Consider the following 20,828-nt stretch of genomic DNA (forward strand, 5'->3'; position numbering starts at 1 on the left):
TCCTGCTGGACACATTGCACACAAATGTTTTATATTTATATCATACACTATTACAGTGAAGTAGAGAATAATAATAATAACAACGTAAAAAAAACATATTTTAACTTATTTAATAGGCTAGAGGCCACGCTTCAAAAATCGTGAAAACTCATTCAAAAGAAACATTTTAATCAGAAATCATAGCATACAAAGTTTGTATTATTTTTAACATTTGTTTTTTATGCAACTCTGCTGTTTTATTATAAACCAAACGAGCTAAAGGTAGAGCTCTAGGACATCCACAACCAGACTGCAGTTTGTAGCTCAAACTTTTTAATTAATAGTTTGCTGTTAACATTTCAGCATATTGAAGAGCTCTCCTCAAGCAAAGACAGAACAGAGTTTATACGCACAGAGGTATGTGTTGATGCAATATAAATGAAAAAAACAATTTGCGATTGAAAACTACAGAATCAAGCAAACCCAACAGACAAAGACTGTAGGATTGAAACGTTTGAGAAGAAAATAACACAAATGAAACTATAAACGTAACGGTGGAGAAGCGGCAAACATTCAACAAACAGTTTAACCTTCAGCCATGTATTTTTCATTTAAAAGAATATCCAATAAAGTATATTTATTCTTTCCAGGTAGACCATCAAATAAACTGCACTGACAGAAGAAAAGCCCTCATACTGTACACTTTGTAGTCCAAGACACAATAAAAGACAGATGCATTGCATGATCATTGCATGAGAACTTTGATGCGCAGTAGTGGGGGTGTTTTGTGTACAGTGAAAACTGATTTTGTCCAACACAAAATACCTCATTTCAAAAGAAGGAAAATCAGTTCATTTTAAATTAGAAATGTTTAGTGTACAAACATTTGCATATGCTAATATGCAACAAACAAGCACAAACAAGAAAATCTGCATATCTTTGTAAAAAAATACTCCAAGGTTACATATGCATACAGACACTGTGGCAGATCGTTAAAAATGTATGAAAAACATTTAGGCAGTGACGGGTACTCGTAAGTTAAGTGTGCTGTAAAATGCAAGATAACAACAGAACATTTTTTCTTTGTTTTTAATGATAAGCTATTTTAAAAAGCATTTTGAATCACTTCTAAATTGTTCCATTTGTAGAAAGAAATAAACATCTGCAACTGTATTTATTTCATTTGCCAGGCCAGTTCATACTAGTATTACCAAGGTTTGAAACAAAATTATACATAAAATGGAATAGTGGTAGTATTTGTATTACAATGGTATTTGTTTACTGAACCCAACATTATATCAAAAAGGATTATGGGAAATCTTGATGGATCTTTCCTGCATTGACGACGGAATATTGTTTAATGTATACAAACCACTACAGGTTGTAGGTTTGCAAAGTGTTCTTCAAATGCTCAAAAACTTTTAATGCTTTTTTAAACAGCAAGAGCCATTTTTACCAAGTGTTAACTGATAAATATGCTTTTTGTGATTTGAGCAGTTTTAACTCAATAAGTTTAGTTACTAAAACTTTTACTCAAATGTACTCAGTTGAGGTGAAACTGCGTGCTATGCATTATTGGTCAAAGAATAAAGCAAACTAACAAGGTCTGATTTCCTGTCTACTTTTGTTGTATTGCTCAGTCACTTCCTGTCACAACATTGGTTGACATCCTCATATGTTCTTCCAGTTACACAGCTGTGTATTTTTAAAGCAGTCAGGATGCTGTTTTTTCTCTACAATCTGACACGGTTATTTAATCCTGAAGATAACCTTTTTTGTCTGCATGATGGATGCTGCTGTTGTTAAGTAGTACATCACATTGACTTTTTGAGTCCTAAAAGCAACAGAGCACTAAGGCACTAATAATGAGGATATGTATTTGGTCTGTTATAGTATGCCTTCCGTTTCTACCACAAAAGGAACACTGTACAACTACATTAGCATACAAATATGGTATCTGTAGCATTTAGCTTGAGTACTCTAGCATACTTGTTCACAATTGTGGTGCCCATTTGCAACATATAAAGCAGTCAGATTAGTGATTGTCTTGAAAACACTACGAACAATTCTAACAATATATATATATATATATCTACTCTTCTCTTAATAAAATTAGAAAGGTAAAGCCTGATTTTGTGTATTACTAAGCTTCCTTAAGAATAAACAATGTCTTAAACTCTCCGAAAAAATACTGAACATTCATTTAGCGGCCCGTGTGATCATTCAAAGATCACAAGAAGTCAGTAAAGAAACAGCATCTCTAACAATCTATATTAACAGTTACATTCCTGGGTCTTGGAAATGGAAAAGCATTTGGTTGACATTACTCCCCTCCCAAGAGTTAGACATCAGCGACGTATTGCGCACTAGCTGTCATTCATTGACGTAATCGAGATCACGTCGTGTAAGAAATCTACCGAGCATCATTTTTCACCAAGTGCTAATGGGGATGAACAGAAAAAACTGAGCTACATTAAATACACTTAACTTCAAACTTACAGTTATGTCACTTTTAAACATATAACAGCAACAATTTTTCCACAAACACATTCAAATGTTTTAATATATTGTTTAGGTGAAAAATGGCTGCCATAAACCATAACAAATAAACAAACGTTACTTACATTCATTAAGTTCATTTTAATTTTGAGCTAAACATAGGCCAATTTCGAAATTAGACATTTCTCTTTGTGATAAACAACCAAGGTAAGAGTCCTCCACAGAAAAATAGAGTATACTATAATATTGTAGGTTAAAGAACTCCAGCTAGAAAGGCCTCTATAGCTATTTCATTTTTGCCGGTTGGTTGATGTGCTTTCAGTTGTAACAATTTTAAATGTGACATACGGCAAGTCTTTTGATTATTACATCCTCACAAAGGCAGCACAGATAACCGTTATAACTCACAGCTTCCTGTCAACCTTCTGTATTTCCATGAGACTTTGATAGCTGCATAGGTATTGGTCCCACCCCAACCCGAAAATAACAACTCTTGTACCGTGTGAGGAACTACTTGGGCGCACAAGCTTGGCTGGTGTCTTTCAGCACACGCACCTCTCTTCATACCTTTGAGAAACATTCTTACAAGATTAAAAACCCCTACAAAATTAAAACGGTGTGAGCATTGAATTTTAATAATGCCAAAAATTGCTCGATGAATTTAACCCCCATGAAACACAATGTTTAAAGCTCTTCTTACAAGCGCATTCGATCAGTTACCCGTCTCGGGCTTGTCGTTCTCAACACATTTAAGTTCTTGTTTTAAAGAAAACAAAACACTTTCCCCTCAATATGTCGGCACGTCGAGCAAACGATATTTTGAGACGTGCTTTGAAGATCCGTCATCAACCCATCCACTCACTCGTTCATTCGCTGGCCTCTTGGTTCATTGCAACAATAACAGGCTGGGGGACTGGAGCGATGGCGTCCTCCTCCATTTTGGGCCGCTTAGGCTCGGGCTCGTTCTCTAACTCCAAGCTGGAGGGCCTGTTGACCAGCACGGGGGGAGATGTTGAGGCCTGGGCTGCCAAGATCTGAAGCGGACTGGTAAAAGCTGAGAGCCACAGAAAGATTTTTAGTTTTTCGTGCGGATATTGATGGAGAATTTGCAGATTGAATTTAACCATGGTCAAAATGTTCAGATGCGACACGTACCGTAAGCGTTGGATGATACGCTGGTGATAGGAAGAGCGTGTTTGCCATTCTGAGCAATCACCTGGACGGGAAGCTGGTGCACAGCGCTCGGCTGGACAATGGTGTAGCTCTGCTGTCCCCTACTGATTGAATTTATGTGACTGCCAACAGTCTGAATAACCCGACTGCCAATCACAGGCATCTCATCCATTGAACCTACAGAGAACGAAAATATAACTCATGATTAAAACAATATTCTAATATTCACACCTTAACTACTGTATTAACATGATGAGCTGTTTACCCCTTTGATCTCCATATCCGTCTCCTGAGGAGATGGTGTTAGCCAAGATGTATCCATTGGGGGAGCTAGTAGAGGTGGTCACTACACGCACCATGGTGACAGCGGGTGCCTGCTGTACCACATGGATGGCCTGGCCGGATGTCTGAGAGGTGCTAATGATGGAGGCTGGCATGTAAGTGACCTGCTTGGGTATCACAGCTGAGGGCTGAGGAGGTACAGCCATGATCACAGGCTGAGAGCTCACTGGAGAGCCTGTCAGAATGTGAGAAACAACAGCGTTTAAAGCTATTCTTGCATAGAAATATCACTGAAGTACCGCAGAGATGACGTACCCTGTTGAAAAAAACAGCATATGCTGGGATAGGTATGTTTTGATGCTGGTTTGACCATCTTGAACTAGCTATGGACCAGCACATGACCAGCTTAAACCAGCATCAAAACATACCAAACCAGCATATGCTGGCTTTTTCAACAGGGTATTATTGTTTGCAAACTCTGGAAGCGAGAAAGCATGTTAGCACTTTTGGTTCCACCGACCCCATTTTTTTTATATAAATTGCCTAAAATAAGATCTGTGGTTAACAAAATCACTAAATATTTCCACATTTTAATCCATCTACACAGCAGTTATAACCCGCTTGAGATTTTTTTAATGCTTTATTGGCCCAGTTTCACCGACAAGCCTTAAGGCTAGTCCCAGACTAAAATGAATGTGTGACCTGTCTTACCTGAATATAACTTGCACAGAAATGTCTTAAAATAAATCAGTGCCATTGTTTTGTTTGGTGTGAGATGCACACCAGTTCTGTATTCTCCCAATGCATTTTTATAAAAGCAACATAAATATCTTAATTCCACTAAGGCATAGTCCTGGCTTAAGCTAAAACGTGTCTGCAAAACAGGGCCATTGTGTCTTAAAACCGGCGGTTGCTAACAATTTGCTAAAAGCGACTACATCCTATAATGGGGACGTTGGACGTTATCGTGCATATAAATCTCACAAATAATCCAAAATGGGCAGAAATCTCTAAAAACGTGGATTACTGAGTGAATACTGACAGTGAACACATTCAAATAAATTTTAAAAAATTCCTCAAAGGTTTGGCAATGGTGAGTGGTGACATTGATATCGAGCGAGCATAGTGTAGTTTTCTTTTCTGCCTTCTGTCTATTGTATTCAGGCTTCAAATGTTACAAATGTTGATAGAAAAAATGTGTAAATGTCTTTGTTAATAACAGATTTACCAAAGTCTATGGGAAAAATGCTTAAGCAATCGGTCGAGGGAACCAATGTGGCGCTAACTTCCAGGTTGGCCTACAAAAATATCTCTGCGCTACTCTATAGAACAAACAGGTAAACAACAGCACATCTGAAAGTGCTCGAGCTGAAATAAACTTACGTTTGTGTACACAATGCAATGTTCAAAAAGCACTAATGCAGCATTCTGTCATGCTACCCAACCTACTTGGAAAATAGCAGTGTTTTACTGGAAAAGCTACGCTGTGTTGGAAAACCATCCGTATTTTGACAACAGCTGAGCTCCTGTCACGCTACCGAAAGCAGAGTTGCTACTTGTAGTTTCATGACAACACTATCAGACACGCATGTGTTGTGACAGTACAAACGCTTACCAGGTGCGCTCTGCGAGTATCTGTACTCAGCCACAGAAGCGAGCTTGGAACCAAAGTCATGCTCGTGAGACACCGGGGACCCCTCCCGAGAAAGACACTCGGGGGTCTGGAGGCCACTTGACTGTGGAGAGAGGAGGCCGGAGTGGGTGGGAGATGCAGGAGCACTCCTGAAAAACAACGCAGTAATTGGTCAGTGATCTAACATACTACCACAAAGGAAAAAGAAAATGCACAACAGATGTGTTTGGATGTTCCTGTTCAAGCGGGGTCCAAAATTGAATTTTTTCACTTGCCAATGACAGGCGAACTGAATGCAAAGTCTCGTTTTCTCAACGTTAAATTAATTCAGTCCACTTCAGGTTTATTACACAGAAACAACTTTTAGTTTTATTCTCAGAGTATAAATCCAAAGCCAATTTGCCTTGCTCTTGTCACCGGTTCATTTTGGACCCTGCTGCCAAGCCTACGGCAATATTATAAAGATCTTTCATATGCAGAGCACACAGACGGCCAAACTGAACTTGCATCAACAACTCTTCATTAACGGACCACGATACATCACGTGAAACAGAGGAAATGGAAAGAGGCGACAGACTTACTTTGTTCTATCCAGTGAAGAAACAGACAGGAGGAAAAGAGGGAAAACAGAAGAAGCTAAGCAGGCGTCTAACAGGCTAATATATCAGACAGTGAGTGATAAATACGGGCTGTAGGGTACAGCGGTGCGCTTGGTTGTGAGGGGTCACACCTGGACGAGAGTGGGCCGAAGGGTGTGCGGAAACAGGACACTCCACGCTGTCTGCGCTTCCGGAAAGCCTGCTCCACCAACTTGCCCTCCGACGAAGGGTCTACGCGCCAGAAGGACCCTTTCCCCGGCTCTTCCTGTGAGCGCGGCACTTTGATAAAGTAGCGGTTCAGTGACAGGTTGTGTCTTATGGAGTTCTGAAACCAACGTGAGAATATCAATTAGCTCAAAGATGAAAGATTTTTCTACGGTACTGGAATTCAGTAAGTGGGTAGCAAAATCTAAAATCTATTATTGAATACTGATGTTAAAGGAATAGCTCACCCAAAAATGAAAATTGTGTCATCATTTAATCTCTCTCAAGTTGTTCCAAACCTTTTTATCAATTGGCAGCCTGATGTTATTCGTTCCGGCCCTTCAAGTAGCATAGTGTGTAAAAGAATCTCTAGAATAAATTTTGTATTTCAGACCCTACAGTTATGAAGTGACGCGCGTCTGTTTTTATTCAGCACCAGCTGCGGCAGCACAGAGCAGGAGTCACCTGACGTTATGCACAAAAATACAACATACAAGTTCCCAAATTAAGGGTCCTATGATTGAATCGCGGAGTCAAGGCATAAAACAGATTTTGCTGAATAATGCGGAATGGAACAAAATCTGGGAAATGTTTTATTTAAAAACCAGAAAGTTGAACCGAACAGCTAACAAAATTCAAATAGCATGAAAAACTTGAAAAAATATTCAGCTGGTGTTTAAATATGTAATCTGCAATTGTTTTGAGTGTGCTCGTGTGTACAGGAACTGTTTCTTTATCATTTGAGATAAGCAACTGTCAGACATCCTTTGCGCCAACCCGTCAAAATAAAAGTCCGGTTAACTTGAACAAGTTATAACATACCCCCATTCTACTACACCATCCCTCATATTTTTTTTTATAATTCAACCATTGAGTATATTATTTACTTGAGTAAACTAAAGTAAATGTGCTTGTATTATTATAAAAAATTAGAATTTAATTTTTTTTTACAAACATTTAAGCTGACTTAAAATATATATATCTTTCTTTGAAGAATGTGGGAAACCAAACAGTTCTGGGGCACCACTGACTAACATGATAGATTATTTATAATAATATATTTGTCAATGGTGCCCCAAAACTGTTCACAACATTCTTAAAAATACAGTTTTTTGTGTTCTGCAGGAATTTACACAAGTTTATAACAATTTGAGGGAAATTAAATGATGACAGATTTTTCCCTTTAATCTGTGCATATTTAAGAAAACTTTTAGAACAACCATACCAGCTTTTTAAAACATACAGACCTGCCAGCCCTTGTCGGCCGTCCTGTAGTACGGATAATGCTTGGTGATGTGAGCGTATATGCCACTTAGTGTTAGCTGTCTGTCTGGAGCGGACGAGATGGCCTGAACTATCAGCTGAGCGTACGAATATGGAGGTTTGGACTCATCCTAAAGGAATATTATACGGACACAATGCATTCAACACATTTTAAAGACATTTCTGTTAAAGCAGTTTACTGTAACAGTCACATGTGGATTATGAAATGTCATAATGGCTCTTACTTTAGGACTGTCTCCTCCTGTGGCTTCAGTGCGCTGTTCTGATACAGCTTTGGCTGCAAATTCAGCGGCAAGCTGGAGATCCGACGTGATGTTACGTCCGTATCGGTATCCCGAAGAACCCGCTCCACGAGGGCTAACTGGGCAGGAATTGGGAACACTGTGTAGAGGAGACAGCGTGTGAGGACATCCTTTATTTTAAATAACTAAACAACATATATTTTGTATATGTAACCCTGGTAGTCATGTAGTCGAGACCACCTAAACCGAGACCAAGGCAAGACCAAGACTTTGAGTGGCCGAGACTAGGACAAGACCAAGACAAGAATAATACATAGGACTACACCACTGGTTATTATAACAAAATGTGGTGAACTATATCTTATTTATTAATATTTATGTATAATTCTTTACTTATGCTTTGATTATGAAGTTAAAGCATTGGGAAAAAACAGGTCTATGCCAGTACTGTTGACCACCATACAAGTTTTTTTTCCAAAGCATCATTTGTTTTTAACACATCACATATACAAGATTACGCAATAACATATGCAAGATTTTACTTGGTAAAGAATACAGATGTAACTTTGCCAACTCTGCCATCTCTGTGTGAATACTTGTGGGGAAGATATAAATGTATGAAGTATAGGCCTATGTTTTGGTGAAAATACTTTATTTTAAACGTAGAGAGTAATTTGGGAAGAGTAAAAACACCGGTTAGCACACTTTAAAGCAACTTTGACTAAAAGTGAGCATTTTTTCAACACGCTTATAAAGTTCTTTAGAAGTCTTATAAACATATGTTTTATATCTTTCTGGCGGTTAGTGAATTTCATGATTTCTCTCTCTCTGTCAATTCTGCAGCTTGGATCAAAAATAAAGTGTCAGTTTGGTCAGTTTTAAAACGACTCATTCATGGACTGGTTGCGTAAACATATCCATGATTTTAGGAGGGTGTCAATAAAGTCAGTGAAGAAAGACTTTTGCATAAAATACGCTCATGGTTATCATTAGATAATAAAATGTTTTATTGACTGCTGCTGGATTTTTAACATTCTTTGTTGTGCAGTTACTTCAAACATGAATTATTTATTGATAATTTACTTGTTTTTCTATCTGAATGTCTTAACACAAGTTAACATTGGGATGTAATAATGATCATAAAAGCATGTAAATGCATTCAGTTATGTTTTCTTCCCTGTAAAGTGAAATACAAAAAGACTGACTAAAGGTACAGTTTGTAGAAATCGCCGATAGAGCGCGCACGATCAAAACAACAACAATCGCCTAGCTTGATGACGCTGTGTAGAAGCGTCAAATGATGGGATATTGTCAACTCCGCCGCTGATGGGACCGCTGATACATCATTCAGACGGGAACGAGAAATCATGTTAGCGGAAGAGGTAAAGTAATAAAGATGGTTGCATGTTGCGTTTGATGAAATCATTTTATTTCATTATAATGAATTAGACGTGAGTAATGTAAGGTTTAAGACTAAATGTTTAGTCATAGATGTTACTGTAATTGTCCAATTCGATGGTGTGATAAAACTGCGCAGTTTTAAGTGTTCAAATCAACCATAGTAAAAGCTATTTTGAACGTACCCACATCATTTGCAACAATGCTGGATGGACCGACGGTACACACTACTTCTGCATCTGTCTAAGACAGTGTCACGCGGTTGCTATGTCAGTAAATGCGGTAACAGAGGGTAACGCAGATATGACGCCATTGACAGGCGACTAAACGGCCCCGGTCCACTGTTTAGAATATTGTAAGTACTACATATATATCATTGGCCTAGTGGTTTTGGGATATTTTACTGCAAAATTCGTACAAACTCTACCTTTATTGCTATCCCTTATATTATAGCTAACACATACATGACAAAATGTTACTATAAATGTAATCCACATACAGTAGTAATTAATGTATATGTTAATATTAGTGAAAACTGCTGCAAATATAGCTGCTTAACCTGTCTGTCCTGCTTCAACCACTCAAACAAGCTGACAATCTGGAACTTTTAAAAGCACCATTTAGGAACACGTGACAGTGAGATTAAAGTGTGTCGAAACGCTCTCTTTCACCAGCTCTGGTCTTCAAAAGCCTAGCAACAAACTTATCCTGTATAAGAGCATCGCAAGCTACATGGTCCTCCCCTAACCCATGCATTCATTTATTTTCCCAAAAACAAAACATTTGGACCTCACATTCTTCCATAATAAAATCAGCATAGTTAGTCAAAACCAATTACGCTACTGCTGAGGCTGTCACGGTGACAACCAACTATCTCATGGGTAAAATTTCCACTGAGATCCCAGACGCTGTCATCAATACATTACTAATCCATAATTGATGCAAAGACCTATGAGGTAATTGACAATCTTACAGGTGAAGGCCCTACTACTGCTGTTGTCTAGGGTTGGGCCGATATACAGTGACATCGTTCATTGCTGATGGCGGTCGGCCATCACGATGTTGGGCCGACATCATGATTCCCCTGCATGACGCAATTTTGGTCATCAGGAGGGTCCGTACATCCCTTCCACGTACGTGTACAACACATTCTCAAGACAAATGCAGACAGCCGAGTCGACAGTATGACATTCTGCATGTGTCGAGCTTGTCCATTCATGTTTGTCCGCAGGTTAGTATGATTTGGAAGCTGCGCGACACTTGTGTACTGGAGACAGACTTAGAAAGTGAACACAAACACTGAATCGTAGTAATGCACTCAGGTTGTGTGTGTAAATTTGTCAATAGTGACCTGAACTGTGCGTGTCCGCAATGGCAGCGGGAAACATCAGTGGCGCGTGACCCGCGCAGTTGATTTATCACACACACGCAGCCTACGCTGGCCCCGCCCCCTGATGTCATCGTCCATTCTGATGTTTCACTGTAAGCATCGCCCGATGCCAATTTGGTAGACATCGTCCAACCCTACTGTAGTCAAGACCACCTTAACCGAGACCAAGACAAAACAAAGACTTTAAGGGGGCGCGACCAAGACAAGGCAAGATCAAGAACAAGGCAGGCCAAGTCAAGACCAACACTCCTAAAATTAATCTAAAAGATCCACATAATCCTAGAAAGTCATAATTACACAATCGTAGCATAACAACAAGTACTTCAAAGGCGATTTTCTCCATTGATTTTTTATTTGTACCCCCAGATTCTAGAGTTTTAAATAGTTGTATCTCGAGAAAATATTGTGCTATCCAAATAAACCATACATAAATGGAAAGCTTACTTATTAAGATTTCAGATTATATATAAATCTCAATTTCGAAAAATTGACCTTTAAGATTGGTTTTGTTATCCAAGGTAACATATTTTATAATTATATACTTTCTTGAGTATCCATCATGTTTTGCTAAGCAAAGATATTATTTAGAAACAATCCATTAAAAAAAGCAGTCCCACCTTGATTTCGATATGGTTTAAGTACAAACAACAAACCGTCTTTATTACAAAAAGTATGTAATTGCAAAAACAAGCCTTATGTTTCTGCTGTTGTTCAAATGATGGTCTGTGGTGCCCTACAAAGATAACTCGCAACGTTAGAACCCATATTATAATCATTACATTGTTCCACGTGTAACATTAAAAAGCAATGTGCCGGTAGGTGGCCGCAGATAAACAAACAGATTGAGCACTGGGTCATTAGCCACAGGGTTTCCCAAATGTACTGTATAGAGTATAACTCTATTTAGACTTAAACTACAGAAACATATCCTGAGCAATGCTATTTTAAGACTGTCGTTTATAGTCAACAGTTCAGTTCAAGTCTCACAACACAAACACACACCCATTCCTTTACTGGCTGTGTTATTTTTTACTGTTGGCTCTCTGACAGCAGGGCACAACACAAGGCTCAGATAAGGCTGTTGTGCTGGAGGCTCCATTGTGTTGTGCGGGCAAACGCAAACAGGATCTCTGACTAGTGAGGGGAAGGCAATTGTCTACATGAGGGCATGGCAGGGAGCTCTGGGTTGAAGTCCAGTCCTGGTGCAGCAAAACAGCTGGACTACATGAACTAAAAAACCCTCGCCGGCAAGCAGAAAGAAAAAAACACCTCTTCTATCTTTAAAATGTATTACTGTTTAAAAACTATTTTAAAGCAGGATGCAAGCATTAATAAAAACTATACTGTACTCCTACTTGAATTTGAAAAGCATTTCAGTCTGTACAATTAATTTGTTGGTGAATTCAGTTTAGGAGGAAAGTAAGGTCTGTGTGCTCAAGCTATTAGAATAGTATTGAAAACATACATTAAACATAATAAAACATAATAAAAAAGTGCTAAACAATAGGTGGTCGTGTATTGATTTTCGAAAAAAGCTTTATAAATATAAAGAACATATACCTCCTTCCTAAACGCTCTGATTGGTCAAGCTGAGCCTGTCTTTTGTGATTGGTCTCCCGCTTACAGTGGTACAGTGCCATTAAGAGAGAGAGTTGCATCAACGGAAGTTAAGAATATACGCCTGTCATGTGATTTATGGAGCCTTTTGATAGTTCCAGGAAATTATGTTTTCTCTTTAAAGGTCCAGTCAGTAAAATCTAGTGGCAAGGTTGCGAATTGCAACCAACCGCTCACTCCGCCCCTCACCCTCCCGTTCGAAACACTACGATGGCTGACAGAACATGGCAAATTATATGCAAGGGGGACCTGAGGTGTATGTACATAGAAATAGCTCATTCTAAGGTAATAAAAACATACCGCTTCATTGTGTAAACTCTTTATACACCTCTGAAAAAATAGTTATGTTTATTATATAGCAATTCTGTAAATTGATCCTCCAAAAGATTACACTCTTTTCATTTTTTTATTCATTAAATGACTTGCGTCTTTAATGGGTAATAAGTTGACCATGGTTGGTCTGTTTAGCCGCAGCTCCATGCATTACTAATAACTGGGAACTATTGAGGGCCTCCATGAACCGCAATTAGGGCTGCATGATAAATAAATCACCCCCCATTCAAACTGTGATTATTGATCTGCATATGGTGATCCGTTAGGCATCATCATTATGAATATACTTTATTATCACAAAAATACCTGAGAAGGCTTGAAAAACATTGATGGAACGATCCCTAAGAGCATTTCACGGAAGCATTACGTGTGGTGCTGTACTTCTACTGTTTAGAGTGTATGTGGAGTTTCTGCCCCAGAGCTCCCTCTGGCTTTCAGATGCAGAAGCATTGAACCGTACTTCACTGAAAATTCACTTTGTAAATCGCCTAATTGCGTGTGTTCTTTCAACAACTTACCCTGCATCCCTAACCGCCATTGCTGTGGAAAAAAAACTGTTCCATTGGAGTTGACGCAACTCTCTCTCTCAATGGCTCTGGAGTGCGTTGAGATGTCCCGCCCACTATCTTATCCGTAATATTTGGTCAGCATGATGTAATTACAGCAGGAAGAAGTAGTCTTTAAAAAGTGATTGTGTCAAATTAAACACCTTCCTTTTCTGTGAACTTTGAGCGTTTGCGACTTGGCAGATGTTGTTTATTCTCAAACAGCTATTCTACTCACTAACAAAATTTTAAAGGGTAAAATTCCACCAGGCCTCCTCTTTAAGGGCAGAAATGCTCGGTCTTCTTGGCTATAGAATTAGAAACTAAATAGGTCTATTCTCACTGTATTGTGTTTGTTTATATTAAAATCAACACGTGGGAATTTTAGTGGTACTCTAGTTCAAGATCAGTGGGGTGGTGAACTTAGCCAAAGCAAATCCAGGTGATTCCAAAAGGTCATATGCAGTAATGATTTACAGAGAAAGTTTGTGATTGATCCTCAACCCATCTAACTAAGAGAAATAAATATAGGCATCATTTATATTTATCCTAACTTTTCTGAAGCACAAACATTAAGTGATGTAATGGGGAGTATTTTCAAAATTAGTTTTAGTTACATTTTATTTCAGGACTCACTTAGACAGGTTTTATTTATATATAAAAACAGGACAAGATTTTTTGCCTTTCTGATACTGCTTGACACATTTTTTCCAGACTAAATCTAAATAAAAACTCACATTTTTAGCCAAGCATTTTTACAATGCATTCCTTTTACATCAGACTGGTACACAACCGATAACACTAGCCTGAAGTGTTACGAACAGCAGCTATGCTATCTGTGTGAGGTAATTGGAAATAATGGCAGCTCCAGTTCAGATCCAGCCTCTTATGGAGACCCGAGATGACCCAACACCTGTGGAACGATGATGCATAACATGTGTGGACTCCACAGCTTTTGATCATCATATACAATTTTAAACTGACAAACTTTTGTGTAAAACGATAAATTTGTTACCGGGACCATAAAATGCTTAAGTCTAAAAATCTAATTATGAGATAACAAGCATTAAAGTTTGATTTCAAGCATCAATTTCATTACGATTCTTATCTTTGACATGGCCTTATTCAGGCAATATTAAAAATATCAAGAAAGTTCATGACATTATGTGGTATGATTTTATGTAGATGTATGGTGATTTTGTCAGAAGATGTTGCGTTTATAAATCAGGATTTTAGCAGCAGTTAAAGTGACAGCCGGTTGTATTAAATACGAGGTGTTATTGGGTGGTGTTCAGTCTCTATTTTATATTCGTTTCAAGTCTGAAAACAGAACAGATAATATGTGAAAATAGCATTAAGTTGAGTTAAAATACTAGTAAAGGCAAAGCAGATTTCAAGTGCCAACACTAGAACAAACGCAAACACGTGATGACGTCACGTATATGCTAATTAGGGTGTGACATCATATGCGCCACAAGTTTCTCAAAACCCTTTGGGAGACACTGGAGTCACATATATCATCTCATATAACCATTATTCAGGATTGTTTGGTAATACTAAACATGTATTTTCTAAATAAGCTGCTTTGAACCTATATATGTATTGAGAAATGCGTTACGCTATTTGAAAATATGGGGAAATATGGGAAACGTGCACATTTGTTTGTTTTTAGCAGAGGGCAGTTTTAATTTGATCAACTTTAATGTATTTTATGTATAATTGAAAAACCAAATCACTACATGGTACATATGTAAACTCTTGTAATAGCTAGTCATTAATTAAACTAAATTGCTTTTGTGTCATTCAGCAAACAGCCAACTGACTTTGCCCAACCCACCTTAACCTTCTGTGTGACCCACAAGTAGGTCCTGACCCCCGAGTTAAATTACAATTTACAAGAATATAAAAAACGATAACAGCTCAAAGCACTGGATCTAACAAGGATGGAAAAAATACAAATGAAAATAAAACGTGAACATTTTTAAGTGTACCGCCATAGTAAGATAATATCATACACCACATGCTTGCAGACTCTCACCTAATAGTGAGTTCATGTGTACAAACAAAAGGCCGGTAGTGCCGCTTGTAATGTACATGGCAGCAGTTCAAGTTGCTCCATGTGTGGAATTCAAAGCTTTACAAACATCTGCTGTTTATCCAGCCGGCCAAAAGTTTTGGAAAAGTCCCCAATCAAACACTCCTAACAAACCCCCAAATACAAGACACAAATATTACAGTAGAAAATACAGCTCAGCAGTGTAAAACAAGTCAGACTGGCTGAGGAGCTGAATAGAAGGAAATATTTCCCCCAGTACAGGAAGAGGAATCAGGAAGGACAAAAATCATGTGTCTGTTTGTGTTGGGTGTTAGATCAGTCCGAGGAGTGGGATGGGGGGAGTGGGTGTTTGAAGGACTCGGAAAAGGAAACTATCTGCGGCTCAAAACACCAAACCACAACACTTTCTGACCGGCCAATCAGAGCGCTCCAAGCTCAGCACATGCCATATATGGTATGTGCACACAGCGAGCTAGCATTGAGAGCCACACGTGGTGCAGAAGAGACGTGAGGCCACCAGGGGCAGACTTTTCTCACCACCGTTGCTCCAAACTTGGATAAAAAATAAAGCTTTACAGCTTAAAACAGCCTTAAAAACCAAGCAGCTCTTTTCGCATGCAAATCGTGGTGCCTCTGTGTTTATGGCTTCTGTGTTAATGGCTTATGTTCACAGGAACGGACACAAAAACAATAGTTATGTGCAAAGCATATTGTTCTGTTGTTAAACCCATGATTATGTTTTTTTTTATGATGTGTGCACTGATCTGTTCAGTTTTGCACTTCGACACAACAGAAGAGCATTTCATACTTTTAAAACCAGAATACACTGCTAATTGTTTGGCGCAGACTGATGTACGTTTTTGGTCTACTATTGTTATGAACTAAGATGAAATGAGGCACTGGTTTAAACCAAAACTTTTCTACACTGAAGACCAATAAAATAAAACTCCCAAAACATCCAGAATTCTTTACAAACACTTTATGCATTGGCTCATATCAGATATTAAAGCAGTGATTTGATTCAGTTGTATTGGGTTGAACTGGACCGCCTAATGACCAAACCAAGTCATACCTGATAGTTCCTGTCGGTGAAGGCAGCGGACTCATCATAGTTCTGTAATCGTTTTCAGGAATGCTGATTTTCAGCGGAGAGATTTGTGGGTAAAGGGGTCTCACAGGCGACACGGGAGCGTCTTCTTTCTGCGTGTCCTTGTGGTAGAGCGCCGTAAACTGAATCTTGATCACCGTGCTGGGAAATCGAAATGTACACCTGGAGGGAAGCACAAATAAGGCATAAACATTTATTTTACATGTGCCTTGAGATTAGTTTAAACATGAGGGAAAACAGCTCATCTTCAATCAGACGAAAAATCAATGCACACCCACCAGCTTTCGACATTTACTTGTTTTTTAGTCAGGTAATAATGGTGGTATTTTGACGTGTTGAACAGAGGTAGCACAAAAAAAGCGTTTAAAGATTTTTTCCTGCATTTGCCCTGCAGACAGAACTAACAGGTACACTGTTTGGAAACAAAAGGCAGATGAATTCTGTGCTGCCATACTGAAAACATGCCCTTATTGGAAGAGATTGGATTAACAATTCAGTTTAATAATAAGACACATACCTGAAAACTCAGATTCAAAACAGCGAATTTGGCCAAAAAGCAACTAGTTTGCAGGTAAATTACTTTAAATTAGTCTGGGACTAGGGTTAAATCCGGTCTGGGAAATCGCAACTTAATTTGTTGTTTAAAAAATCATTTATTTAAAAAACATCTACATTTGCTTGAATCCCAAGCCCAAACTTATTTTCCTATGAGGTAAACAAAAGGTGAATGTTTTTAAAAAAAGTAAATCAGATTTAGGATTGCAAACTTGGAATATCATGCAAAGTCACATGAACCTTGAAAAAATCAGTCCCTGCGACTTTCATTGTAAGGAACAAAACGACAGATATTTGGATGTGAGGGTAAATAATGACAGTCCAGTTAAATTTTGAGAGAACATCTCTTTTTCAGTCTGCTTCTGTACAGACCTTTTTCATGTTTCTGGGTTTCTATGGGAGACTATGACAAATATATTTTTTGCATTCTCGTCTGCTCAGATAGCAAAAGAAAAACTCAACGATAGTGTGACCGTAACAGATGCACTGTCCATCAGAACATGCAATGTGAGCTAACAACCCCTCGTGTGTTTTTAAATTGTCGTCCAGAGAATGATGAATAGGTGCAGCACCTCCACTAGACGTATTTACACAAGTGCTGCACCAGGAAGCCACTCTTAATGCTACAGCATACACAGCCCGGTTGTTTTGAATGGCTGGCTTGGCATGCGCCCATTACTGCTTCACTCTCCATGTTTTCAGAGCCGTCAGTATGAACAGTCGCTCCGACCTCCATGACAACAAGCTCCACAGATCTATTCGCCGCATTGATAAGACAGATGGTACAGACAGAGACATATTAAAAGCGATATCGATAAGAAGCGGAAGACTAAATAACGATCATATTAAGACCTGCAGAAAAAGACCAAAAGAGATGAACATTGTACCGCACTGTTTATGGACCTTCACTCTGATAGTTTAACCACTTCTTAATCATTAGTGTTTACATTTGAGCCTAAAACTGTCAACCGCGTGGACTACTTTCATACTGATTAACTCAACAGAGTACTGAAACACTGGTAGACTCCATCATAGACATCTAATGAAAAAAGAGCATTAAATACTGACATATTGCTTTTTGAAAACGAATTTGTTAGCGGGATAAACAATGTTCATACGGCTACACTCACAACTGCAGACACAGAATAACTTAACTAAAAGCGAAACGTCTGTTAAACGTTGTAACAACGTTGCCTTGCAGACAAAGTGGTGTTGGTTTGCTTGTGCAAAATACTGTTAACATGACATCCTACTACATTTACATTTACATTTAGTCATTTAGCAGACGCTTTTATCCAAAGCGACTTACAAGTGGGGTAGGTAATGGAAGCAATTAGGACAGCATAAGTACTATGCAAGAGATATGTCAGTACAATGGCTGGGATACACTGCAAGACTTTTAAAATCTGAACAGATGTTTTTGAACTCACACACTTGCAGACGTTTGGAAAGTTTCAGACAGAAATCAAATCAGACTTTCTGCAACAAGTCCAGACTAAAAAATCCAAGCAAAATCTGAGCAAAAGTCTTTTAGGCTTAAATTGAATTTACACTCAGTTTGAATACAAGTAATTCGAACTCAAACGAATTGAGTAAGAACCAATCAAAGCACCAAACACTTCAACTCAAACTTCCAACATTTGTGTCAAATTTGTCTACACTTTAAAACGAACCCAGCAACTTAGTACGATTGTTTATAAACAACGCATTTTACAATGGAGCTTGCGTCAATCGATTTACTTCATTGAAGTGTCACAAGGTTTTCCCCTGAGCTGTCTGCTCGAAATCATACTACTACTGATTTGTGTCATAAACGGGGCTTCTATCTAAGATCTGCCCACAAAATCATGCGGTGAGTCCTGTCTCTGTTGTTCAAACGCTCCCTGCGGTCGAAGTGAGAAACGTTAACTATTCATGTTTGTATTTTAACTTCTCTCGCATGCCAACCTCAACAACAAACACTCAAGGGTCACTAAAGCGGCAACGTTACATAATGCACACACTTTGCTATCCGCATTGTTTTTTGTGTATATTTTCGATGACACATTTCAAACTTTCCTCGCTGGTTGACTACAGTCACAAAAGCAGATTAACGTCAGTCAGGTTAACTTGAGCCGAAGCGAATTCGCTTTGCTGTGTTGTAATCAACAGTGCGTTGTTAAAGATGCACAAACGTTATAAACCGCAAATATTGCGAAGTCATTTTTGCAAACATGACAGTTCTCGCGATTACATTCGCGTGCGGTTTAGTGCGGATTATCCAGACATTTCAATAGACCCGTTAATTCGGTCACTTGCATGTGCGTTGTCTCTAAATAGGTGTTTGTCATCCAAGAGTCATTTTAACACAATACATCACATTTAGTAACTTACTCCCTCGGTAAGAGAAGCAGAGGTGCGCCTCTTCTTTGAAAAACGCCATCGACAAACACGCCGTTCTTGCCGAGACAGCGCAAGTAGAAATGCGGGTCCTCGAAAGTGATCTGCAGATGTCTCCTGGATATGAAACTCGAGTGGCCCATGTTGACGTCCACGGAGCCGTGCGAGGAATTCCGTCCCACGGTCACCGTCCTCTGGCGCATAACGAACTCGAAGTCCCTGCCTTCCAGCCGAGCCAAGGCCTGCGACGGAGGGGAGAGGGACATGGATGATGCGATCCTGGGCGAAATCGAGGAGGAAAACGTGTACACGGGCGGGATAGAAATACCCACCGGGCTACAAGGAGCGGATTTGAGGGCCAGCAGAGCTCGCGCTCCGGTATCATCCCCGAAATCAGCCATTTTGATAAAAAAAAACACAGAGGGGATTGCGAGCGCAACGGCTATGTGTTGGGAAGGTTCGCTCTGTTGCTGTTGGTGGTGGTAGTCAAAACATGGAGCCGGTGGACGAAAAACGCGAGACGGATTCCGGAGCGGACCTGCGTGCGTCCGAATCACTTGTTTACTCTTCGGTTGTTTTTGGGATGGTGAGCGGTGAACGCGGAGATTTCCCGAATATGTTCATGGGGTTCAGGCGTTAAGATATTTATTCTCTGTCGAATCCGTGCTGTCTAACGCTAAGCTCCCTGGCAAAGAAATGGTTAATGTTGTTGCAGTTCCTGGAACCGGACGACACGTGCGTTACATGTGGCAATAAAACGCGCCTAATTTGACCCCGGTTGCACGCGCGGCCGCTCGGATCCTAACTCGATTCGTGTGGTTTTTGACGTGTTGTACTTTTCGTTTGAAACGAAAAATAGTTTGAAAGGTCAAAATAACGTGACGTGTTTGGCGGAGTGACGTCACGCCGCATCGACCGTTCTGCGCTCTTTCTGTTTATAAACAGAAAGAACAAGGCAGATGCAAACCCCGGATGACGGAGTACCCGGATGACGGAATGTCACAAGGCAATAGGGACCGATTGCAGAACAGCAGATCTCTCACAAGGACGCGTTTAAAGCAAGTCGAAACTATGCGCAGTTTCAATGGCCAACACAAGGTGTCCATCTTCACTCATTTCTTAGTGATTCTTGGTAAAAAATTGTATAACTGTTGCATTCCATATAATCACAGAAATAAACTACAATAGAAAATACAGAAAACTTCGTAATTCGTGTAACTGTTTAAGTGTATATTTTTCGAGTAGTTAAAGGATATCATTCAATTATACAAATGAATAACCATTTTTTTCTAGCTTTTAGACATACTTCATACTTTAAATTGATTCGTTCTGTAAGTGAGATATTTACTAATATCTGATGACAATTATGAGTATTTTTATTCAATTAATTGGGGTGTATTGTCTTTATCTACATGAGTTGGGTCATCTACCCCACCTTGTATTCCTCTGGCCTATGTTCTCTATTAACGCCTTTAACACTTTATTGGGATTTCTATACATTTGGATTAAAATCAAATGATGGTTTATCCTGATATGACTGTAAAGGAGATGA

At 39.1% G+C, this 20,828-nt stretch overlaps 1 protein-coding gene across 1 annotated transcript; it reads right to left on the reverse strand.

Moving 5' to 3' along the window:
- Positions 1-295: 295 nt before the first annotated feature.
- Positions 296-20,301, reverse strand: foxk1 (forkhead box K1). Its single transcript, XM_056753033.1, has 9 exons — positions 19,271-20,301; positions 16,307-16,504; positions 7,878-8,034; positions 7,617-7,763; positions 6,297-6,490; positions 5,549-5,715; positions 3,917-4,168; positions 3,634-3,828; positions 296-3,532 (listed from the first exon to the last, which is right to left on the reverse strand). The coding sequence occupies exons 1-9, from the start codon at positions 19,675-19,677 to the stop codon at positions 3,345-3,347; spliced, it is 1,905 nt and encodes a 634-aa protein (XP_056609011.1). The 5' UTR covers positions 19,678-20,301; the 3' UTR covers positions 296-3,344.
- Positions 20,302-20,828: the final 527 nt, after the last annotated feature.

Source organism: Triplophysa dalaica, chromosome 7 (assembly GCF_015846415.1).
Source record: "Triplophysa dalaica isolate WHDGS20190420 chromosome 7, ASM1584641v1, whole genome shotgun sequence".
Classification (NCBI taxonomy): Eukaryota; Metazoa; Chordata; class Actinopteri; order Cypriniformes; family Nemacheilidae; genus Triplophysa; species Triplophysa dalaica.